Raw genomic sequence first — 25,369 nt, 5'->3', positions numbered from 1 at the left:
AGAAATTAACTTCTAAATGAAAACAGCCATAAATCTTTTTAGCAAACATAAGAGTTAAAACTATCACATATACATTATATAGAACAAAATTAAGTATTGCTGGAAACAAAAGAATTAAAATTAAAAATACAAATGGGAAAATGTACATTATGAATTTATGATGATACAGAGTTAGTAACATGCCTCAGTATCTTAGTTTTCAGTGTGTGAACACACACATTTCCCTTGATATATAAGCAAACTTCTAGTATATAGGTGTGAGGAAGTGAATCGAGTTGGGGGTGGCTTATCTTTTCTTGTATTCATATTGTTTCGTTGTACTAACATAGTATTGTTAAGCATTTTTTTTTACAATGGTGCTAATTCCTGTAAATACCATCTAATTTTATTTTTTTATCCGCCGAAAAGGAAAGGGACGGGTAATCGACAAGCATAAAATTTATGGAACACACGTCAATTTTAAGCACAAATCTAAACCAACCGTCTAAAAATTTTACGTCAGTCAATAACCCGACACATTAATTTACTCATTCTTTCTAAAATTAAGAGCTGTGAATCATCCGTCCCTTTCCTTTTCGACGGATACGAAAATGACGGATATAACCTAAAATAAAATTAGGCGGTGTCTGCAGGAATCGGGGCCAATATGTATTTTTAATTACCTGAAAATAATCAATTTTTATTTATTTATAGGGTAGTTTCTTAATGTTATGGGCGATAGGCTGATCCCTTATCACCATAAGGTTCATCATATCCAGCTTACGACATCGTATCAACAGTGGCTGCAAGTTGTCTTTGATTACTTGTGGCTCTGCCCACCCCACTAGGGATTACGGGCGTGAGTTTATGTATGTATGTATGTATGTCTACCCTGGAAATCACCTCTTGAAGAGATGTAAACTGGGTTGGTAGTGGTGTTGAAGTACTTACTTTGAGAGCATGGGGTTCGCACAGTACGAGCACCTCGAACGGTTGTCCGGGCACTAGAGGCAGGCCGCCGGCGGTCTCCTCGGCACCCCAGGACAGGGCCGTCAGGTGGTTGCGGACGACACACCTCTCCACGAAGCGGAAGTTGAGGTGGAGCGCTATGTCGTCACGAGGGTCTGTGCTCATCCCGCACTGCAGGTTGATCGCGAACCTGGAATGGAGACAAGGTTACGAATATTTCATTAAAGGTTAATGAATGAATGAAACGGCCTTCGCGGTCCAGTGGCTGAGCGTTGGGCTCACGATCCGCAGGTCCTGGGTTCGATTCCCGGTGGGGACATATCACACAATCCACTTTGTGGTCCCTAGTTTGGTTAGGACATACAGGCTGATCACCTGATTGTCCGAAAGTAAGACGATCCGTGCTTCGGAAGGCACGTTAAGCCGTTGGTCCCGGTTACTGCTTACTGATGTAAGTACGTAGTCGTTATATATATGAGTCATGTCAGGGGTCTTTGGCGGCTCAATAGTAACCCTGACACCAGGGTTGAGGTTGGTAATTCAACACACAACCCACACGATAGAAGAATGAATGAATTTTACATTTTTTATGAACTTGAAGATGAGATCCCGAAAATTTCACAGAACACTAATTTTTTTTTGACGTGACTTTTGTAAATTTGCCGCAGATGGAATATATTCTATATTCCGTTCACCAAAAATCGTTGGTTAAATCTAGGCACGTCCCTCTAACATATTATACATATATACACCCATAAAACTATTTTTCTACAAATAAACAACTCTGCCAACAAATTATGTAGCACCAAAAAGTTCAAAACTAGCACCAAAATTTAACACTTTATTGTTTATACATCGCAGAAATTATTCGAATCTTACAACAAATATATATTATTAGTGCATTAAAAATACTAATCTTGCACCAAATATTCCAATTGTGTTCTTAAATATTAAATACCTAATGTGTGTCCTAGAATTTTATATAGTGCTTAAGTGTAATAAATAAAAGTACTTACATTAATATTTAATTGGTGACCGTTTAGAGTATACTTAGAATTATTATCTATCTAAATATATAAAAGGAGAAACTGACTGACTGACATATCAACGCACAGCCTAAACGGCTAAACGTTGGCACTTAAAATTTGGAAGGGACGTAGCTTAGGTACCGTAGAGGTGCACTAAGAAATGAATTCCCGGAATTCCCCCTGGAACGGGAATTAGCGGGAAAATCATTTTGTATGAAAAATCTAAACCGCTTTTAGTTAGACGCTTGAAATTTGGCATGCAGGTACCTTAGTAAACTTAAAGCTTATTTGCAACAGGATATTGCAAAATTCCCACGGGAATTTTGTATGAAAAAAACATTCTCATCTCTGAATTCCAGACGAAAGCCTATAGGTACTTTAGGGTTAGCCTCTACTGATCATATTTTCCTAAATTTATATCAAAACAAATTATCATAAACTAATAATCTAAAAATTAATAACAATTCATTATTTAACTGTGCTACTTATCCAATACTCATTTAAAATTATACACAAAGATCTCTCTTTAATAACACGCCACGCGGACGAAGTCGCGGGCAAAAGCTAGTTAATTATATGGCTGTCTACATAAGAATCTCATGTAGACAACGCCTTAAAAAAGTTCAGGTAGTAACCAGCTACCTGTACGGATCATCTTACTTAAATTGTATGGGACGATTTAGGTGGTAGTCACTATTCCGTGAGCAAACTTCGATACCGCGTTCTAAAATACTACTAGCGCCATCTAGTTTCACATTGGTGCAAATTCCTGTAGACACCATCTAATTTTATTTTAAGAACTACAAATTCTTTAGGGTAACGAAGGAAAGTTTTCATATTATGTTAAAATGTAATATTTATTTTTTTAATAAAAAGGCATTTCATTAAAAATATAAAAAAATAAGTTATATCTGTCATTTTCTTATCCGCCGAAAAGGAAACGGACTGGTAATCGACAAGCATAAAATTTATGGAACACACGTCAATTTTAAGCACAAATCTAAAACAACCGTCTAAAAATTTTACATTGGCCAATCATCATCATCATCATCAGCCCATTAAAGTCCCCACTGCTGGGGCACGGGCCTTCCCTATGGATGGATAGGGAGATCGGGCCTTAAACCATCACGCGGGCCCAGTGCGGATTAATGGTTATTAGCGACTGCTAATGCAGCCGGGACCAACAGCTTAACGTGCCTTCCGAAGCACGGATCATCTTACTTTCGGACAATCTGGTGATCAGCCAGTAATGTCCTAACCAAACTAGGGATCACAAAGTGATTTTTGTGATATGTCCCCACCGGGAATCGAACCCGGGACTTCCGGATCGTGAGCCCAACGCTCGACTACTGGACCACGGAGGTCGTTACAATAACAATTATAGAGTAAGACACACATATACAGTTAACCAACATAACAACAATTACAATCTCCATCTGAACCTTCTCTATAGTAATTTTACAAGAAGATTCCCATTGACATTCAGAATTTGCCTTTCAACTGTTTTAAGACAGTAGTTAAACAAAAACTTTACAAAAAAGGTTATTATAAAGTTAGTGATTATTTAGAAGATATGAATGCATGGAATTAACTGTCTGAGAACTGATATTAGGCAGCTAAATTACTCAATTGTATACCAATATTTTATGTTTAATTTTTTTTAAAGAACGTCTAGGGCCCAGAGGTTTTTCTTGCAGCTTCTTTTCCCCAGCTATACAGGTTGTGAGAAGCTGCAGTAGTTTTAGGCGGATGAGACGTTCGTTATGTAAAAATTGACGATTCAAAGTGTAACTATGTTACCTACTGAATAAAGATATTTTTGAATTTTGAATTTGAATATAAACAGTTTCTCGTGGCTCACTTACCGCTGCGCACCGGGAGGCGTGCTGCCCTGAACGCGCACCATCTTGCCCGGGTAGAACCCGCCAGGGATGTTGTACAAGGATGGTACTTGCTGTGGACACATTCACGAAAATTTCAGCGTTTTCCGTTCCATACTTCTATCGTGCGGGTCATTAGGTTAATGTCCTTAGAAAAGGTTCAATAAGGTGACCGGCGCGCGTGACGATGAATAAATGTGGAGGAAGCAAAAGTGTGTCAGGATCGAAGCAAATGGGACGTCTGATATAAATGGGTATATGTATGTATGTATTTATATTTTAATATTTCTATTTTATTTTTATTTATTTATTTTACTTTTATTTGTTTTTTTTTTTTTATTTATAGTATTTATTATTTTATACTAGATGTTGCACTGTCCCGCACCAAATTGTAATAATGTTTCCTATCCACTGGTTGCCTGGAAGAAATTGCTGCTTAGCAATAAGGCCGCCAGATTGTACTGTATCTATCTTCATCTGTGTGAATTTGTTTTGTATGTTGTGTGCAATAAAGTATATTTGATTTGATTTGATTTGATTTGATTCCATAGTTTCTGCTTAGGTAGGGTAGGCGTGAGTTTATGTATGTATGTTAAGGTAATTTTCTCACAAGAGGTTTTTTTTTATTGTTAGCGAGGCTTGAACCACTCTTGGTGGTTATGCCAGCCTCATAGTTTATTTATTTATTTATTGCAAAGCCACAGGTTATTATATAAGGTGTTACATAATTAATAAAGTACAAGTGACACCCTGCAAGGGCACAGCAATTTAAAGTGTAGAGAGGCTACTACTAGATACAATAAAAAATAAATGATATTAGTATTCTATTCTATGTTAGTAAATTATTTATATAGTGTTAGTATGTTAGTTAGTACTTATTATCTATAATATATATTTTTCTCTACAATTAATCAATAATAGGAACTTTACTTTTATTTTCTTTATCATTAATAAATTCTGAAATCATATAATAACACTTATTTTCTAGGAAATGTTTAAATTTTTTGAAAAATAAAGAAGGATTTTTTATATTTTTTATGTATTTCGGTAGATGATTATATATTTTGATCACCATATGATGGGTTTGCATCGTTTAATGATGATCAAATCATCACTTTACTACAGAGCACCATTACAGCACTATAAAAATCATTAATAATATTACTTTCATTACTAATCACCTAATCATTTCTGTTAGTCACCCATGAATCATAAGATGATGATATGATTTAGATGGATAAAATCATTATTTAGGTTTAAGACGTTACATTAACAAATTACCTATTGAATGAGCCATAAAAAAGTTATAAAGAGTATTGACTTGTTATCAATGTAAACAATTTTATCTGTATATATTAGGTTAAGTTTACATAAAGCCATTGGTCTCAGCTAGCCGTAAAAACTCCACCAACACACAGTGGAGCAGAGTGGTGGAGTATGCCCCATACCCGCTCTGGTTGATTGAGGGGAGGCCTGTGCCCAGCAGTGGGACGTATATAGGCTGTTTACGTTATTAAGTCCCATGTAATGGGAGCCTGACAAGGAGGGTGTCAATATCATTGATGTCGACTACTTATTAGATTTAAGTCAAAGAATAAAGGCTATTTTTTATTTTATTTATTTTAATGGCAGCCTATTGCCATTAACCAGCCACGTAATAATCAATTATCTGCGATCCAAACATGAATTCAAGCTCATAAAGTCGAATTGAAGGAAGAACCTACTTTACGGACATAAGGAAAGTGTTCAAAAATAATATATTATATTGTTCTGTTTGGGATTTCACAATAATAAGTCAAAGGGAAGGATAAAAACATACTGATTCACGAGAAAATGTCATGAGTTACGGTCTTGTACCAGATGTACCCTTCCCGAGAATGTTCCCGTTGTAAAATCTCTTTAATAGAAAGGACAGACTGCTTTTTTTTCCAAACTATTCTTTCTTGTACTCTTGTCTTATCTGCCTAAAGGTTAGGTAATTAAGCTAAATTTTGCGACTTTTTTACTGGCGGGAACCCGGTAACGACATATCACTGCTTGTAACAGACTTAAAAACGATTTCAAATGCTGAGTTTACCAAAAGATAATACTTAATATAAATGCAGAAGTAATTATTTAAATAGCGCATGTTTTAATGGCATGTAATGTTTGTTCTGGCGCGGTATTGTCTCTAATGTCCTTGATTTAGCCGAAAAGACACCGCTAGACCTCGATGTTGATCGCTACACAAATAATTTCAAGAGTAAATAAGATAATCTTACCGGGTTGTAGACAGCCATGTTTTTTGCTGTTTCCTCTTTAGGAAAAGCGATGAAAACTGTTTTAGTACGTCTGTACAACAATTGGGAAGGTTTACACTTAAAATCTACGCGCAGGATACGCCTAGTGCAGAATTAATACGGTTTTCAATTGAATCGAAATATGCGTCATGCGTCATATGACGACATACCGACATGTAGGAAAAAAATACGTCAAGTGACCCACGTTCCACTAATATCATTACTTATTATTTACCGTCTCACTTTAACTAAGCCGAATGTCAATTAACTTTCTCACTCCGATACTAAAAATTCGTTTCTTTTTAGCTACATGAACAACATCGTGATATTTTTGAATTTATAACCTGTGCCTAATGCTCATTGGCTAAAATTAGAAAACTCAATTATTTCCACCAATGAGCTTTGCACGCACACACACAACGTACTTTTTTTGTATTCTTTAAGAGCTACAGCTGTGGACGAAGATCAATTAATTAACAGTTAAAATGTTGGGATGCAGGAAACAACGCCATTGGGACAAAAACTCACTCTCGTGCTTGTTATACGGTTACTATATTACGGCTGCTAGACATACAAAGAAAACGTAGCCCATTCAAGCTAAGTCTTTTTTTTTTAGTCAATTATTTTATGATTACTAATTGAACTCTTTTTAAATACAAATTGTTACAAATATCATGCAAAATAACCGAAAAATATTTTTTTTTTCGTCTGACAACCCTGAAATATTTTGACTTTTCGTCAAGTTTTTGACGCAATACGTACCTTCTTTACCTACGTCCGACTTGTTTCGCCATCCTAATGTAGATTAATTACGAATAATATCTATTTACGTTAATTAAATTTGCGCAACAAGCTATTCCCTAATTCTGCGACGCATAAAGCATAGTTTGGTGTCAGTAGTGTATCTGTAGACGCGTGTGATAAAGTGAAAATGACTATCGAAGGGAACAAAGATGAAGCAGATAGGTGCATTACTATCGCGCAAAATGCATTTTCGGAAGGAAACAACGAAAAAGCGGAGAAGTTTTTGTTGAAAGCTGAGAGATTATACCCTAGTGCTCGTGCTAAGGAGCTTTTAACGAGGGTCAGAGCGGCAGGGCCGACGGGAGCTGCGCCAAAGCGTACCCCTCCTAGTACCCCTAATGGCGAAGACGTGAGAAGAAGGAAAACTCCAGCTCATCAGCCTCCCCAAAGGGAATACACCTCTGATCAAATAGATGCCGTTCGCAGGATCAATACTAAGTGCAAAGATTATTATGAAATTCTTGGTAAGTTTAGTTTTTCTTCAATTTCAATTTCAAAGAACATTATTTATTAATCTAATTAGGGTTTCCATATTTAACTCAAGGTCGAGTTGCGTCGTGTATCGTGAATTATACAGTTATACTATAAAGTAAACTTTTTAAAATACTTAAAACACATAATAATGGGTTCTTACCGCATTTAAAGTAGGGATATGAGACTCCCGATATTTCGACACTATTACAAGTGCCATGATCATGGGATGACTGGGATGATTTTTAAAATACTTGCTCATAATGTAGCTCTTATGCCATAGCTCTTTGTTAAAAACATATCAAATATTTACAGAATTGCTTTGATGTGGCCATTTTAACCCCCCTGTTTTGAACTAGCTGCTCACACCATATACAGAATGGATTGAGCACCCAGACACAATACATCTTCCACCCATTACGATTCTGATTAAAATAAAAAGAAGCAATATAGGTAGCAACATAATTCTATACATAATGTGATCCAAATATCAAGCAAGTATTATTTTTATATATTCTTCGGCCATTACATTGTCATCATCATCATCATCACCAGCCCATTAACGTCCCCACTGCTGGAGCACGGCCCTTCCCTATGGATAGATAGGGAGATCGGGCCTTAAACCACCATGCAGGCCTAGTGCGGATTGGTGGTTATTAACGACTGCTAATGCAGCCGGGATCAACAGCTTAACGTGCCTTCCGAAGCACGGAGGAGCTCAAGGTGAAAACTTTTTTTTAGTGGTCACCCATCCTTTGCGAAAGTTGCTTAACTTCAACGATCGCAGACCGAGCGCGTTTACCGCTGCGCCACCGAGCTCCTCATTCATTACATTGTATTTTTTAATAATTATGTAATTAAGTAATGAGAAAATAGATAATTATCTATCCATTTACATTGTCTTTGAGGGGCGTAGCCTGGAAAATCCCTCATTAGGGCGTTTTTTTTTTCTCAGGGGTGGCGAAGGATGCATCGGATGGGGACATCAAGAAGGCCTACAAGAAGCTGGCGCTGCAGCTGCATCCGGACAAGAACCACGCACCCGGCGCCGCGGAGGCTTTCAAGGTTTATATTGATTTTGATTTGCCTCTTCTACCGTGTAAATTGTGAGGTGAATCACCAACCCCATCAACCCTGGTCTCAGGGTTATTAATGAGCCGCCATAGCCATAGGCCCCTTTTATGACTCATGTAACGCCTACGTACATACATCAGTGAGCAGTAGCCGGGACCAACGGCTTAACGTGCCTTCTGAATCACGTATCTTACTTTTCGATGCGAAGCGCTTTGTGCGAATAGTTAGGATATCCACCAAATAGGGTCGGAACCCGGCTTTTTTCTTTTCAGCCGTTCGATTTTCTCTTTTTCATCCGATTGTATTTGCGATTGTAATTCCAGGCAATCGGCAACGCGGCGGCGATCCTCACGGACCCGGACAAGCGGAACCAATACGACCTCCGCGGCAAGGAGCCCGCCCAGCAGCACACCCACCACCAGTACTACGCCCGCGGGTTCGAGTCCGACCTGACTGCTGAGGAGCTGTTCAACATGTTCTTTGGAGCCACCGGTACAATATACTTATACTATATACAGTAGACCCACCCACGCACTTGATCCACTCGCACACTAGACTCACCCACACACTAGTCTAGACCCACCCAACCACTAGACCCACTCACGCACTAGGCCCACCCACACACTAGACTCACCCACCCACACATTAGACCCACACATAATAGACTCACCCGCGCACTGGTCTCACGACCCACTAGACTCACTCACACACTAGACTCACCCACACACCGGTCCCACCCACACTAGACTCACCCACACACCAAACCCACCCACACACTAGACTCACTCGCACACTAGACCCACCCACACACTAGACTAGACCCACCCACACACTAGACTCACCCACACACCGGTCCCACCCACACTAGACTCACCCACACACTAGACCCACCCACACACTAGACTCACTCGCACACTGGACCCACCCACACACTAGACTAGACCCACCCACACACTAGACTAGACCCACCCACACACTAGACTCACCCACACACCGGTCCCACCCACACACCGGTCCCACCCACACACCGGTCCCACCCACACTAGACTCACTCGCACACTGGACCCACCCACACACTAGACTAGACCCACCCACTAGACTAGACCCACCCACACACTAGACTCACCCACACACTGGTCCCACCCGCGCACTAGACCCACCCCACATACAAGACGAAAATGATAAGAATGCGAGAAGAAAATGACAGGTATAACTGAAAATAAAATTACATGGTATTTACAGGAATTAGCACCAATGTAGGTATAATGTTTTATGTATGTAGTCGCTTACTTAGTTAGTCACCTTCAAAAATGTTAGCTTTTCCAGGAGGGGGACCAACTGTTTACACGCGCCGGCGCGCCCGAGAGCCCGAGCAACGCGAAGCGCACGCCGGTCTCGTCCAGCTACTCCCCGTACTCGTTCTGGTACTCCTCTCGATGATGAGCGGCTTCTTCATCAGCGAGCCCGTGTTCAGCCTCACGCCCACCGCCAAGCACCCCGTGCCGAGGGAGACGAATAACTTGAAGGTATACACAGATATATAGACAAACAGATACACAGATAGATTCATAGCCAGTCAGGTATATACACAGAACGATACATAGTCAGTCAGAGATATATATAATGTATTTTTGAATTTTTGAATTTTTTATTTTTTTTGTTTACACGTAATGATGATGATGTACTCCAGCCGATTTCGGCTACGGCGACTGCTTCAACTTCGATGTTCATGTGCTCGCATGTGGCTTATATAGCCAATCTTATTGGAAAAGATCCTCGCACATAGCGGTTACAAATGAGGAAGTGCTAGTAAGAGTAAGGGAAAAGAGACAAATACTGAGAATTATTGAGGACAGAAGAGGCAAGATGATTGGACACCTAATAAGACACGACGAATTCATTAAAAACATCATAGAAGGACAGCTAGAAGGAAAGAGAGGAAGGGGAAGACCAAGAAGAGCTTACATGGAACAGATTAAAGAAAAGGTTAACGTCGTGTCTTATAGGGAAGTCAAGGAATTGGCCTTTGATAGACTGGTATGGAAAATGCTACACCGACAAGAGCGTGGCTCTTAAATTGATGATGATGACATAGCGGACATGTGAGCACACCATTTAAATATGTATAATTGTTCGCCGTAGGCGGTCGGGCTTACACATAGATACACAGTCAGATATCTTCAACTGTAGTATACCATCAGTGAAGCGGAAATTGGCAAAAAGATATTAGTTGGTTGGGAGTATCATGCGTTGTAATTACGTGATCGCAGGCATTTTTCTGCTTGCAGATTTCTATCCCGGGCATTGTGGGCGACTGGTTGATTTTTTCGTGGAATGTGTTTGCTATGTTTGTATAGGCACCTAGTTTATTTTGCTATCTATTGTTGCTGTATGACCAACATAATACCGAAGTCTATCTGTGGAAACCTATAATTGGCTCTTTTGTGATTTATATTTATGTTTATACTATTTGATGTAGCTGTTGGTTTTCCTATAAATAAATAAATAAATAAATATATACACAGACAGATTCACAGCCAGTTGGATACATAGTCAAACAGATACACAGATAGATAGGATCTGGTAGTGGTTGCCTGGAAGAAATGGCTTCAGAGCAATTTGTACTGTTGCTAAATGTTTTATAAATGTTTGTATGTTTTGTTTGTGTGCAATAAAGTATATTTGATTGATTGATAAATTCACAGCCATTCAGATATATACACAGAGCCATAGTCAGTCAGTATATACAAACAGATACACAGATAGAGATATAGAGAACTATTTACACAGTCGGATATATATAAAGACACGTACATACACAGATAGATACATAGTCAGTTGGAGATATAGACAGATAAATAGACGGTAATTCATCTGAAGCACCTGACCACCTGTATGTATATAGACAAACAGATACACAGATAGATATATTGTCAGTCAAAAATATAAACAGGCAGATACACGGTCAGTCGGATATACAGACAAACAGTTACACAGATACATAGTCAGTTATATAGACAGACAGATACACAGATACATAGTCAGATATATAGACAGACAGATACACAGATAAATAGACGGTAATTCAAATATATAGACAAACACAGATAGATACATAGTCAGTCAGAAATATAGACAGATAAATAGAAAGTAATTCATCTAAATTACCTTTTCATCTGTATCTATATAGACAAACAGATACACAGATGGTCAGACACAGACCACAGAGGCTGTCAAAATAATAATTATAATGATAATGTTTATTGCAGGTACCATACTACGTGAAAGAAAACTTCCATACAGACTACCAAGGGTCACTGCGAAGACTAGAAATGGCCATAGAGGAAGAGTATATAGGTGAGTCACATAACAGCATCGCGCCTGTACCCCCGAAGGGGTTGGCAGAGATATATAGTATCATCATCATCATCAGCCCATTAACGTCCCCACTGCTGGGGCACGGGCCTTCCCTATGGATGGATAGGGAGATCGGGCCTTAAACAGGTCCGGTTTTAGAAAATGAAACGCTAGTAAAAATCTCCACGAAAATAATTTCTTACCTTCCAGTGAACCTCCGTCACGCGTGCCAACGTGAGCGCAACTATCGAGACAGCATGGCGTGGAAGGCGCGACACTTCGGCGACGCGCGACAGTACGCCGAGGCGCAGAAACTACGCACGCCTAGCTGCGAGAAACTGCAATCCTTCCAACGATAGGTGGCGCTGTACGATTAAGCTAGACGTGAGGTACGCGGCAGGGGCGCTAGATGGCGTTGTTCCATTTAAATTTCCTAATGCAGTTTGAAACAAATGTTATCTAATACAGTGTGTGATAAATGGGTGTATTAATAAAATCAATTGTCTTTTGCTACTGATAAAAAAATAACACTGGGATTGAAAACAACATTATATAACATTCAGAAGCTTAGCTACATACACCAAGTTGCATAAGCTGCAGCCTATCAGCGATAGATGGCGCTGTTAGGCTAGAAGTACGCCGCAGACCCGCTAGATGGCGTTTTACAGAGGTTTCTAACATATACCTAGCTTAAAACTTAGTATTATCATCATGATTATTGGTTTTTATTTGTGTTGTGACTAGCCTATTCATAATTGAGAACATCCTATTTTCAAAAATGGTTAAAACATTTAAGCTCATGCGAGAAACTGCAGGCTTTTCAACAACAGATGGCGCTAGCAATCATCGTTTGCAAGCCTGTTATCTTTTGTCGGGTTTTATCTACAACAGATTGATTTTTTAAATAGAAAAATATATGAATTTGAGAAACTTTTTAAAATGTTGCCCAAGTTTCGATAGTTCCAAAATCGATAGTTAAGCTATATCGGAGAGTTTTATCTAAGCCTCGTCAATGCCTTCGGGCAAGTCTGGGGCTAAGACCAAACCCGTCAAAGGTACAAAAAAGGTCTGTGCCCAGCAGTGGGACGCATACTGTTTAGGTCACATATCGTTGCCTTAAAATGAAAACCACGTTAACGCTAATTTGAAAAATAACATTCAAATGTGATTTTTGTTAACAAAACCTCGCAATGGACATTTTTGTTTTCCCCGAAGGACAAGGCAAAGGGAACTATGCCCATACAGCCAAGTCTTATGTATTTTTTTCTTGATGATGATTAATGCACGTAGGTCCGCTGGAAGAAATCTTTGTTTACAGATAAGCTTACCTGTACTGTCTGTTTTCTTTGTATGTTATGTTCCTTGTAATAAATAGTGATCTCAATTTATACCCGGAATGTAATTTTGAAAGAAATCAACGTTTTTAAGAAATTCACACAATTCTCTTAAAATACATCATCATCCAAGCGGTGTCCGGCGACGGCGACTCCTGAATGTCTATCCCAGGTCGATGTTATGATAGGCTCTAATGTGGCTAGCAAAACCGAACTTCGATTTGAAGATTCGGCCACATGGCGCACAGAATAACTGGCCAGCAGAATTAAATGTAACAATAAAATAACACTGGGATTGAAAACGATCTCCTTACAAATAACATTCAGAAGCTTAGCTACCTACATACACCTAGTTGCATAAGCTACTGCCTATCAACGATAGATGGCGCTGTGAGGTTAGAAGTACACCGCAGACCCGCTAGATGGCGGTTTACTTTTCTAATTTATACCGAATGTAACGGAATGAAATGAATTTAAAGAAATCGTTTATAAACGTTTATAAAAAAATCACATCCAAATGTGATTTTCAAAATGGCGTTTATGTGGTTTTCAGTATATGGCTACGATTCGCTTGTAAATTCAATTTGTTATTGTATTTTTTTGTAGTATTCCTACGAATTATCAAATTTCACTTATTATAATTATTCTTCACATCGAAAATATATTTAACACATCAAGGTTCACTATTTATTTTTAATCACGACTGTAGAAAACCTACGTGGTTTTCAAAAGGCGTTATAGATGCCTGTCCATCGAAGCGGAACGGAGCAGCGGAGTGGAGAAACGGACAACCAACTAATACAGGGACTTGCGAAGTAGTTTGTGCAATCAATTGTAAAATACATTGTTTTAAGTTTACGCGGTTATTATCATAATTAAAACACATAATAACGGGTTCTTACCGCGTTTAAATCAGGGATATGAGACTCCCGATGTTTCTCTGTTGCAAGTGCCATGATCACGGGATGACTGATGAGATTGGAGTGGAGTAGGTAGATGCATAATTTTCTACGAGCAGACATATTTGTCCACCGTCTTTGTCTATTTTAAACGCGATAAGAACCCGTTATTATATGTTTTAATTGTAAAATATTACAGAACCATTTATTTATTTAAATTTTGTAAGATTAATATGCATTTTATTACATTAATTTCTATCTACTATCAAGAACCACGCTCTTGTCAGTGTAGCATATTCCATGCTACTTTTTTAGGCAATTATAGGGCAGTGGTTTCCCTCTTGCCTTCCGCCACGCAGTACTCTGTCTGACGCGAGTGTGATGGCGCCCAGAGTAGTCTGATTCAAAGCCGTACTAGGACTCCTGTCCTCCGCCTCTGAATAGTACTGACAGTTACTGCTGCCTCTGTCAGGTCCCAGGTTACAGTCCCTGTGACTTGCCCCTTCCGTCCTGCATTGCCGTACAAAATATAACCGGGACTACGTCCTTCGCGAACCTATTGGGTATCATTTCTCCGTTTCTCCGCTCCGCTGCGTCGCTCCGCTCACGTAGAGAAACAACCATGGAATAAGGGATAATACTACGTATAGAATGGCAACTGTCCGCTCCCCACCAGCGGCTGAGCTAGGTTTACCTCACCCCCTCGGTGTTACTTTAGTTTTCAATCGTATGGGCGTCGATGTAGTGTCTATGTAAAATGAGGTTGATTGTATTAAGTGTCCGGGGTGTCAGACATTTATATGGCAATAAGGTTGTACTTCTTTTTTTTATTGTTATATTTCTCGTGTGTTTGTGGAATATAGAGTTATTGTATTGTAGATAATAGTCATGATACTCGCAAAGCTTAGAAGATATTTATTTTAGTTGGTTTTGTCCCAAAAAGTGACTCATGTTGCTGATTCCGGTACACACTTAAATTTATTTTAAGTTATACCTGTCATTTTATCATCCGCCGAAAAGGGAAAGGACGGCTAACCGACAGCCGTAAAATTTATTGAAAACAACGTCAATTTTAGGCAGAAATCTTAAACAACCCTCTCAAAATTGTGTCTACAGTTGTGATAACTAAATTTTAATTTGTGATGTATTTATTTTGTAAGACATTCCAACACAATGTATATTGTATACGGAATAAATTAAATTGAATTGTAATTTTACACTGGCCAATAACCAGTCAGAATTAAGTAGACAGCACAGGTCAAACGGGTCGCATACCAGCGAGATACCTTTTTGATTCTCAGTCATTTTAGAAATAACAGATGTGAATCATCCGTCCCTTTTCTTTACGGCGGATAAGAAAATGACAGGTATAACTTAAAATAAAATTAGGTGTCTGCAGGAATCGGGACCACTAAACTTTAATTAAGCAAGCAGCATTTTATTATCGACTACAAGAAATCTGTATTTACGCATTGTAGAGTTAATGCCCTATTTCCGTCACTAGATGGCATTGTACCAAAAAACTTTTGACCTTTGATGTTAGTATTATTGTGTTGTGATTATGTTGGCAGTTATTTCCTATTTTTGTTTATGTTGTATGGGGTTGGTATTTAATAGTGCTTTTCACATTTTTTTTTTTCATTAAAGTGTTTTTTCATTACCGCTGATTTCTGCAGACACGCTTAAATTTATTTTAAGTTATACCTGTCATTTTCTTTTCCGCCAAAAAGAAAAAGGACGGTTGAAATGAATGAATAACCCGGACGAATCCAATAGTCATCTCGCTAGTATGGAACCCGTTTCACACGTGCTGTCAATCGTATTCTGTCGGGTTATACGTTGACTTTTCTAAACGTGTAATTTTGCAACTGTTTATGATTTCTGGCTGAAATTGACGTATAACGTTCGTTTCTCATTCGCCGAAAAGGACGGGTAATCAACAGGTATAAAATTTATGGACACACGTCAATTTTTAACAGAAATCTCAATAATTTTAATAATTTTCCACTCGTTAATTACCCGACAAAATAAAGGCGACAGCAGACGTAAAACGGTTTGCATATCAGCGAGATGCCTAGTTGATTCGCCCGGGTTATTCATTTTAAATTAACAGCTGTCAATCATCTGTCCCTTTCCTTTTTGGCGGACAAGAAAGTGACAGGTATAACTTAAAATAAAATTAGGTGTCTGCAGGAATCCGGGTCACTGTTAAAGTTGGTAAAGTTTATTATTTTTGGTTTAGGTGTTAAACTTTAAGGCTTATTTATATTGGGCGTTTTAGATGAATATTTATCCCACTGCTGGGCAAAAGAAACGTAAAGTCACGCCCGTAAGCCCTAATGGGGTGGGCAGATGTGAAATGAAAAGCAATCTGGGTTAAAAAGGCCACATCGCAGCAATTGCAAACAAATGTTAAATAGCAATATTGCTTTTTTAGATTTATCGCTTCGATGTGGAGTTTTTACCAGTACAGTCATGACCAATATAATGTACCCACTTTAGGACTCTGTCGCATTAACATATTTGACAATTATTGAGAGTTACAGTTCAATTTGTCAAAAAAGTTAATGTGACATGGTATCAAAGTGTATACATATTAATGCTCGTGACCGTACACCCCTCCCGCCTTTTTAAGTGCAGCCACACTAACGAAGTTCTAAGTGTCCCGGATGACAAGCACCACTTGGCTAGACAAATGTGTTCACTAATGTATATAAGCTAGTAGTCCTTTACCCGACTGCTATAAAGAAGGTATTGTATAGAGTAGCGGCCAAGTATCCAAAAAGTATGTTTTTTGTAGTCCCACAGTAGACATGAATTGAAATTCGTTGAATATTGGAATAGTTACAACCATTCAAAATCAAGAACTTAGAAAAAAAAAAGGAAATCGTGACGTCACATGTAAAATTAAGTGCGCAATGATGCTGATTCCTGTACGGTCACGAGCATTAATATGTATACACTTTGGTACCATGTCACATTAACTTTTTTGACAAATTGAACTGTAAGTCTCACTAAATGTCAAATATGTTAGTGCGACAGAGTCCTAAAGTGGGTACATTATATTGCTCATGATTGTACACACCATCTAATTTTAAGTTATACCTGTCTTTTTCTTATGCGCTGAAAAAGAAAAGGACGAGTAATCGACAGGCATAAAATTTATGGAACACATTTTTAGGCAGGACATTAAAAAGCCCTTCCCAAATTTTGTATTGGCCAATAACCCGACAAAATTAACTTGACAGCACACGTCAAACGGGTTGCATATGAGCGAGATGCCTGTTTTATTCGCCCGGGTTATTAATTTTAAAATTAACAGTTGTCAATCCGTACCTTTTCTTTTCGGCGGATAAGAAAATGACAGGTATAACTTAAAATAAAATTAGGATGTGTGCAGGAATCGGGGTCAATATCAACAAATTAAAAAAGAAACCAATTTCAAATAGCAATAAGGGACTTTCCAGACAAAATTCACATAAAAAGGGTCATCATTTATACCCAAAAAACAAAGATGAATGATGCATATGTCTGTTATCCTTGAAATTAGAAGGTTAAAGAGAAAAGCTGTACAGCGCCCTCTATGTTCTTCGTCTTATCGTGTGCGTTATGAGGTGGAATACCAGACTCACTCATCAACCCTGGTGTCAGGGTTATGATTGAGCCGCCAAATGCTCCTGACATGGCTCATGTAACGATTACTCACTTACACCAATAGTAACCGGGACCAACGGCTTAACGTGCCTTCCGAAGCACAGATCATCTATATTAATTTTGAGGAAGGCGCCCTGCAAAGTCCCGCATTGCTTCTAAGGGTGGTATTAATAAACTAATCTCAGCTTCGAGACTGCCCTCAAGATCATGTCAATGTGACAGTTCTCATATAAAAACAGAGACTCGAGCATGATCTTGAGGGCAGTCTCAGCTGAGATTCGTTTATAAATACCACCCTAAGTGGCCTTTCTGGCCGCCAGGTTAGATTGTGATCAAACGCCAACTTATTTATATTAAAAAAGTATCGATAGTCGATATTTTTACAACACTAGTGTTAAGCACTAATGAGTCTGTACATAAACTAGGGGGTTAAAATGGCCACATCGAAGCAATTCATCTAAGAAAGTAATATTGCTATTTAAAACACATAATAAAGGGTTCTTACCGCGTTTAAATGGGGATATGAGACTCCCGATATTTCGACACTGTTGCAAGTGCCATGATCACGGGATGACTGATGAGATTGGAGTGGAGTAGGTAGATCCATATTTTTTTACGGGCAGACATATCTGTCTACCCTCTTTCTTTGCCGCTTGTTTATGTATTTGATATCGGAATGTTCGGAACCATCTGAACTCGCACAAAACTCACTACGTCGAAATATCGCGAGTCTCATATCCCTATTTCAAACGCAGTAAGAACCCGTTATTATGTGTTTTAATTATGATAATAACCGCGTTAACTTAAAACAAAGTAAGTGCTATTTGACATTTGTTTGCATTGCGCACTTACTTTTATATGCGTAAATGTCAAATTGCAATATTGCTTTCTTAGATGAATTGCTTCTATGTGGCCATTTTAACCCCCCTGAACGTCTCTGGCACATTGTAATAACACATTTCGTATGTCGCGTTCATTATAATTAATTTATTTAGAATAATAATTGTAGATAAGATTCATTTATCAACCTCAAAAGCAAAATAAAAGTTATTGAAAATGTTTTTCGGGTGTTTTATTTATATATTTTTAAGTTATAAGGGTGGTCAGAACCACAAGTAAACAATCTCCATTATTTTAATTATTTATATAGAATTGGGTAGGTCTTAGATAAATTATAAAAATCTGATGACTAAATAAAGCCATATCTAAAGGTGACAAAAAAATTTTTTTCTTTCTATGTAACTTATTTATGAATTTTAATAATGAAAAATGTAACAAGTGCGAAATTTTATCTCGTTTTTCTGTGACGTCACAGTGTGCTTTTTCATACAAATTCCATAGTAATTTCGTTTTTAGACGTTTAGTAACAAGTATTATTTGTTTTATCCTGCACTTTTTTGATCTTTCGTTTAGTATTCTATAAAATTAAATGTAGTTCCGCTACTCGAAAACAGATGTCGCCAGCGATACATGTGTTTATTCTAATAAACACATGAAACGAACGACCCTTTTTCTTGCCAAAGTACTGCGTTTCGATGTTAATGTATAATTAATTACACATCCCTTCTTAGAAGAGTACGTACTTTATTACGAATATTAATGTATTTATTTTTTAAATTGATAAAAAAATATATATGTAATATAAAAACCTATGACACGTTATAAAATATCGTAGTTTTAAAACATTTTTTTTACTAATACCAAGAATGCAATATCAAAACGCAAACAGAATTGCCAAACAGTACTCTGTTGTACGAAGTACTATTTCACTATTTTTACAACAAAATATCATTATTTACTCAAAATTTATATATTAAAATCATTTAATATTATTTATTTAACGTATTTAAGTTATAAATAATGAGTTCATATCCATGGAACGTTTGTAGGACGTGTTTAAGTGTACAGAATATATACCCCATATTTAACATGAGAGAACATCATGAGAAATATACAGATGTTATATTGACCACTACAGGAGTCAAGGTAAGAAACCTATTCACAGTTCTATCTGCAATTCACGAGAAAAAGCAAAGAATATTTACACTAAAAATATTAGTAACAATATTGAGTACAATTATGACTTGTGCTACACAAAAGAAACTCATAACATAAAGATCACATGAAATAAACAACGACATGTGTCTACACTCAGCGGGATCCCTGTCTGGGAGACATAAGAGTGATGCAGAGAATTAGATCTGGATTTTTTTTACTGAATTATGCTGAAAACAGAATTTGTTCCGTTAAAAAAACAGAAATACAAAGTTTTCTAACCGACCTCCAGCCAGCGGGATATTTACTCTGCGCAAATGGCTATAGTGTACAAATATAACCAAAAGAATATGTTTGTTAACTCAAATAGTATGGAGAACTATCAACATTTAGGAACACTCAACAATGTCACATAAACTCTTTATGTTTCACTTTCCTTCCACCGACTGTAATTGGAATACCATTGTATTTAAGTCTATAAATTATGTAATACAAACTGGATTAAAAGAAAAGAAAGGAAAACATGACACAGTAGGACTAGGGCCCTGTGCTGGGAGGTTTTCTGGCCACGTCTTTCCCTCAGCGTTACAGATTCCGATGTGGTAGTAGTTTTACAGCTAGTTACATAATATGTAATTTAATTATGTTTGACGTTCAAAAAGCGCTAACTTTGTAAGCCAATTTTGAAAAATAAATATTTTTTTGAATTTTTTTGAATGCTGCTGCCTTCTCGTTTTTATCCACATTAATGAAGATGTCCATAATTCACATTAAAACATGAAATTTGATAATCGCATGTTTATTGAGCTGTGTGAATGTTTTGGCGGGAAGAAGAGAGGAATGGCGATTACTCCACCGACAAGAGCGCAGCTCTTAAATAGAGAGATTGAGCTGTGTAGCAAAATACAATGTGTCAGTCCAAAACTCATCATCATTGGCCTTATCCTCCTAAGACCGAATATTCTTTATTACCAACCCCCATTGTTTAACTATTGTGTCTGGAAATCTCAGTCTTAAGAGGATATACGTCTGTTTCAGACGATTTATGACAAAACTACCCACTACTTAACCAATCTTATTTGACAATAAGAGAGTATGAGTATAGGTATGACTATTTATTTGCATAACAATTACAAGAATTGTGTTCGAAATACTGAAATAAAATTGTAAAAAATAAGTTTAACAAGCAATCAAAAAATAAATGAACTTAACATAATAAAAATTTTAGTTTTTTTTTTCTTTTGTTGTTTTATCTTGCGATCAGTCTCATTGACTATAAACAGATGAGTTGGGTTTATACGTATATTTGTTTACGAGACATTTTCGATAAGGACAGCCAGGCCGAATGACTACTTCCTCCTCCAGCATCCTCCATGCCATTTATAAGAATATAAAATAAAAATGCCACAAAATAGTCATAAGTAATTTTACAATTTTAAGTCACATTATTAACAAGTATCTACCCACAAATTCAATTCAAATTCAAAAATATTTTTATTCAGTAGGTAACATAGTTACACTTTGAATCGACAATTTTTACATAACGAATGTCTCATCCGCCTAAAACTATTGCAGCTTCTCACAACCTGTATAGCCGGGGAAAAGAAGCTGGAAGAAAAACCTCGGCACAGGGACAATACCTACCACATACCTAACCTCATGTATAGCCTCGTAAGGCCCGGATTTCCAGACACAATAGTTAAACAATGGGATTTGGATTTTAAAAGGCATCTGGGTCTTACGACCATAATATAAATAAATAAATAAATGACAATGATGAAATAATTGAATAACTTTTCTGTTTTCAGGTGGAATTAAATGACAACCTTCCACAACAAATGTGTTTATTCTGCATCACATTTATCAACGACTCGGTGAAATTTAGAAAAAAATGCGAAGACTCAAACATGGAACTCTTAAGCAGGCTTATTGATAAACAGACCGAGGCAATCAAAGTGGAAACCTCACCTGAATTCAAAACTGAAAATGACAAGTCTGTAACAATAGACATAACTCATCTGTTACCAGACTTGGACGAAGATTTCAAAGATTATGATGACAATATCACTTTAGACTCCTTGCAATGTAACAATTCAGTTGAGAAAACTTGCATTGCTGTAGAATTTGACGGTCAAGACAAGAACTCAACGGAGAAACCAGTATTATTAGAAGAAAATAACGAACAAACAGAAGTTGAGAAACCGAAAAGGAAATTAAGAAGCAGTAAAAAGGAGAATGTAGGTGTGAAGAAGAAGGCAAAGGCGAAAGAAGAGAAAGTAAGAGAGGAAGTGGAGTGCGAATATTGTCACAAGATATTGACGTCACGACTGTCTTTACGCAACCATTATAAAATACATACTGGCTTCGACGTAGTTTGTGAGGTGAGTTGTTGGTAGATGGAGGTACAAATATGCCGTAAAAATAAAAATTGTTTATTCATAAAAACATAACAAAGTTCGTTGACGAGACTCGCAACCTGCCTTTGGATGACACAATCCGAGAATAATAACAAAATAATAACCAACTTAAAGCTACCAAGAAGAAAAAATGCATGCAAAAATGAGAGAGCGTGGGGTTTGTGTGTGTGTGCGCGTGCGCGTCCGCGTGTGTGTGTGTGTTTAATAATAAATAACAAAAAATGGTTGAAAAATTAGTGGTAGGGCTGGCAGAGGAAGACCTAGAAGGACGTACATTGACCAGAGATGTCCTTAGAAAAGGTACGATCTACACTGAACCGGCGTGCGTGTATGAAACGATTGATGAATGTGGAGGAAGCAAGAGAAGTGTGTCAGGATCAAAGCAATAGGAATTCCATAGTCTCTGCTCACCCCGGTGGGAAATAGGCTAGAGTTTATGTAAATAATCTGAATCTGAATAGAACTATAGTAAATAGGCATTTAGTAGTTAAGCGTGTATCATCAATATTAAGTGTGTGTGTAAAACACTTCGTTTTACACAGACACTACACATTGACGTTATCGTACACGCTCATTTGTGTGTGCGACGTCTGACGCCATACGATTGAAGACTAAAGTTAAACGAGGGGGAGTGAGGTAAACCAAGCTCAGCCGCAGGTGGGGAGCGGAAAGTTGCCGTTCTTTTTTCTTTTTTTTTACTTATTGTAGAAAGGCTCTCACCCGGTACAACGTTTAAGACAACAGGCCTAGCGGGTCGATAGCGATAAGCGCTGAATGAGGGAAATCCGTTCTATGCGTAGTTTTATTCCTTATGAGGCTAGGTTTTTTTTTTATCAAAAATCAATTTGAATGTTTTAATTCCAGCATTGTGGTAAGAAGTTTATCACGCGGAGGTTGTTACTGATGCACTGCAGAGCCAAGCATGGATACGAGAAGACGGACAAGTGTTCCTACTGCGACTACAGAGCCTCCAACGCTGAACAAGTCAAGGTAACTTTAATATAAATGACTGTGACCAGTTATGTGTCTTTTTTATCTTTATTTACGAGCTTAGTCACAAACAGAAACTATCTAAGGCATCAAAAATGAGTACTAAAAACAAATTACATTACTTATATTAATTTTAAAAAAAAAGTTTACGCCTATATTGACCGATTTATATTGATCCGTGCTTCGGAAGGCACGTTAAGCCGTTGGTCCCGGCTAACGGCTGCATTAGCAGTCGTTAATAACCATCAATCCGCACTGGGCCCGCGTGATGGTTTAAGGCCTGATTTCCCTATCCATCCATAGGGAAGGCCCGTGCCCCAGCAGTGGGGACGTTAATGGGCAGGTGATGATGAAAGTACTTACCATTGCCTTTTGGCCAATTGGCCTTTGTCAATTCAGATCCATGAGCGGCTTCATACAGGGGAAAAGCCGTATGTGTGCGCGGAGTGCGGCGCTGGCTTCCACCGAAAGAGCAGCTACCTGCAACATGTGGCAATACACCTGCCTGAGAAGACTGTTCAGGTAACACTGCGACATAGAATAGAAAACGTTCAGAGGGGTTAAAATGGCCCCATCGAAGCAATTCATCTAAGAAAGCAATATGACATTTGCGCATATAAAAGTAAGTGCGCAATGCAAACAACAGAGATGATATCAACAAAAAAAAATGTAAAATTTTCATGTAAAATTTTCCGTCGCAAAAATATGAAATTAAAAATAATTATTAATAAAAAATAATTATAAAAAAAAACATGAATTTGCGACGGAAAATTCCACATGATATTAACTCAGAATCATCCGTCTCAGTATTCGTTACGTCACTAACACCCTGTATGTTACCCAGTGCGAGCAGTGCCCAGCGCGGTTCAAGTCGGCGACGTTGATGCGCATCCACTCGCACCGGCACCGCGCGCCTGCGTACAGCTTCCACTGCCGGCTGTGCGGCAACATGTTCGCGCGGCGCCGCAACGTGGCGCGGCACCTGCAGCGGGTGCACGCCGCGCCGCCCGACCCGCACATCGACCGCCGCAGGATCGCACACAATATAAACTGATTCCATACACTATCCCAGCGTTTCATTTTGGTTTCATTGCAAACCGCGTCGCCAATTAACAAGTGAACTGTCAGTACTGTCATGTTTTGGTTTTCCCCGAAGGGTAAGGCAAAGGGAACTATGCCCATACAGCCATGTCTTGCGTATTTTTTTCTTGATGATTGATGAAATGATGAAAGATGATGATGATGAAACCTAAGCCCCCACCCTCGGAGTAGACTCCTACTCCGAACTCCAGACGAATTAACTCAAAAGTCCGCATAAACTTTCGAGTTATAAAACGGCTTCTTGGCACGAAGCGAAAATAGGCAGATACACTTTGTTTATACACTCCGATATAATAACACTCGCGAATGTCTTCCGACTAACTTAATGCGATCATTAACCACAAAACACCACTTCGTATTAATTATTTAGATTATTCAATGAAGAAAGCAACTGTCCCGTTTCCCGCCAAAAAGCCCATTGCAAACCACGTCGCCAATTAACCAGTGAACTGTCAGTACTGTCATTTTTTTTTATAAAGGTTATAGCCTGGAATCAATCTCAATCAGCGCTTATCGCTATCGACCCACTAGGGTCCCCTGACACGACTCATGTAACGACTACTTACTACTATGTACTTACTTACATCAGTAATTAGTAACCGGGACCAACGGCTTAACGTGCCTTCCGAAGCACGGATCATCTTCGGACAATCGGTGATCGGCCTATATTGTCCTAACCTAACCTAACTAGGGATCACAAAGTAATTTATGTGATTCTCCCTCATCCAGATTCGTACCCGGGACCTCCGGATCGTGAGCCTAACTCTCAACCACTGGATCACAGAGGCCGTATGAATTCATACACTTTCGTAAAATATCTATATTATTACAAGGCGGACTATGTTTCATAGGTCCCGCCAACAAAAAGTGTCGTAAAAACCGACTAAGGAATTTTAGTCGCTGCTTATCATCCGAAGAAACCGGCGAACTATCGGCTATTGATGCTATCTTGAGAAATCTTTTAAACCGCGTTTTAAAATACAACTAGCGCCATCTAGTACGGAACATACAGAACTGTATTAAATAACTGTTTGTTTAGAACTCTTCAGCGGGCCTAGCACCGTAAGCACGCGACTCTTTCTCCGCGACAGAGATCGTCTGTCTCTTTCTGTGCATTACTGTTAGAGAGTGACGGGTA

General features: G+C 38.3%; 3 protein-coding genes and 1 long non-coding RNA gene across 8 annotated transcripts in view; 3 read left to right on the top strand and 1 right to left on the bottom strand.

Moving 5' to 3' along the window:
• The window catches only part of LOC126378784 (uncharacterized), a 40,463-nt gene extending 34,146 nt beyond the window's left edge, over positions 1-6,317 (bottom strand). For both annotated transcript variants that reach the window (XM_050027181.1, XM_050027182.1), the window contains exons 1-3: positions 6,118-6,317; positions 3,842-3,930; positions 931-1,138 (exon numbers count right to left, since the gene is read on the bottom strand). In XM_050027181.1, coding sequence (XP_049883138.1) covers positions 931-1,138; positions 3,842-3,930; positions 6,118-6,135 — 315 coding nt within the window. In that variant the 5' untranslated portion in view covers positions 6,136-6,317. The remainder of the gene's footprint in view (positions 1-930; positions 1,139-3,841; positions 3,931-6,117) is intronic.
• Positions 1-18,789, top strand: part of LOC126378798 (uncharacterized) — a 145,618-nt gene extending 126,829 nt beyond the window's left edge. For both annotated transcript variants that reach the window (XR_007568141.1, XR_007568140.1), the window contains exon 2: positions 15,442-18,789. This is a non-coding gene — a long non-coding RNA (uncharacterized LOC126378798). The remainder of the gene's footprint in view (positions 1-15,441) is intronic.
• On the top strand, positions 6,882-18,789 carry LOC126378786 (dnaJ homolog subfamily B member 14). Of its 2 annotated transcripts, none has more exons than XM_050027184.1 (6): positions 6,882-7,403; positions 8,366-8,475; positions 8,808-8,976; positions 9,811-10,010; positions 11,754-11,841; positions 12,052-18,789. In XM_050027184.1, the coding sequence occupies exons 1-6, from the start codon at positions 7,067-7,069 to the stop codon at positions 12,198-12,200; spliced, it is 1,053 nt and encodes a 350-aa protein (XP_049883141.1). In that variant the 5' UTR covers positions 6,882-7,066; the 3' UTR covers positions 12,201-18,789. The 2 variants fall into 2 exon arrangements, with proteins under 2 accessions (XP_049883141.1, XP_049883140.1); XM_050027183.1 differs by having other exon boundaries at positions 9,802-10,010.
• Positions 18,790-19,454: 665 nt separating this feature from the next.
• LOC126378782 (zinc finger protein 557-like) lies at positions 19,455-24,209 on the top strand. Of its 2 annotated transcripts, none has more exons than XM_050027179.1 (5): positions 19,455-19,714; positions 21,532-22,104; positions 23,005-23,130; positions 23,552-23,652; positions 23,975-24,209. In XM_050027179.1, the coding sequence occupies exons 1-5, from the start codon at positions 19,589-19,591 to the stop codon at positions 24,012-24,014; spliced, it is 966 nt and encodes a 321-aa protein (XP_049883136.1). In that variant the 5' UTR covers positions 19,455-19,588; the 3' UTR covers positions 24,015-24,209. The 2 variants fall into 2 exon arrangements, with proteins under 2 accessions (XP_049883136.1, XP_049883135.1); XM_050027178.1 differs by having other exon boundaries at positions 23,530-23,652.
• Positions 24,210-25,369: the final 1,160 nt, after the last annotated feature.

The sequence above is a fragment of the Pectinophora gossypiella genome, chromosome 27, assembly GCF_024362695.1.
Source record: "Pectinophora gossypiella chromosome 27, ilPecGoss1.1, whole genome shotgun sequence".
NCBI classification, from domain to species: domain Eukaryota; kingdom Metazoa; phylum Arthropoda; class Insecta; order Lepidoptera; family Gelechiidae; genus Pectinophora; species Pectinophora gossypiella.
This window is presented reverse-complemented; position numbering and strand designations above follow the sequence as displayed.

Coding starts and splice junctions, on each gene's coding strand:
- LOC126378786 (XM_050027183.1), top strand. CDS start 7,067: ATGACTATCGAAGGGAACAAAGATGAAGCAGATAGGTGCATTACTATC. Junction 8,977..9,801: donor CATGTTCTTTGGAGCCACCG/GTACAATATACT, acceptor CAAAAATGTTAG/CTTTTCCAGGAGGGGGACCA. Junction 10,011..11,753: donor GGGAGACGAATAACTTGAAG/GTATACACAGAT, acceptor TGTTTATTGCAG/GTACCATACTACGTGAAAGA.
- LOC126378782 (XM_050027178.1), top strand. CDS start 19,589: ATGAGTTCATATCCATGGAACGTTTGTAGGACGTGTTTAAGTGTACAG. Junction 19,715..21,531: donor TGACCACTACAGGAGTCAAG/GTAAGAAACCTA, acceptor TTCTGTTTTCAG/GTGGAATTAAATGACAACCT. Junction 22,105..23,004: donor GCTTCGACGTAGTTTGTGAG/GTGAGTTGTTGG, acceptor TTTTAATTCCAG/CATTGTGGTAAGAAGTTTAT.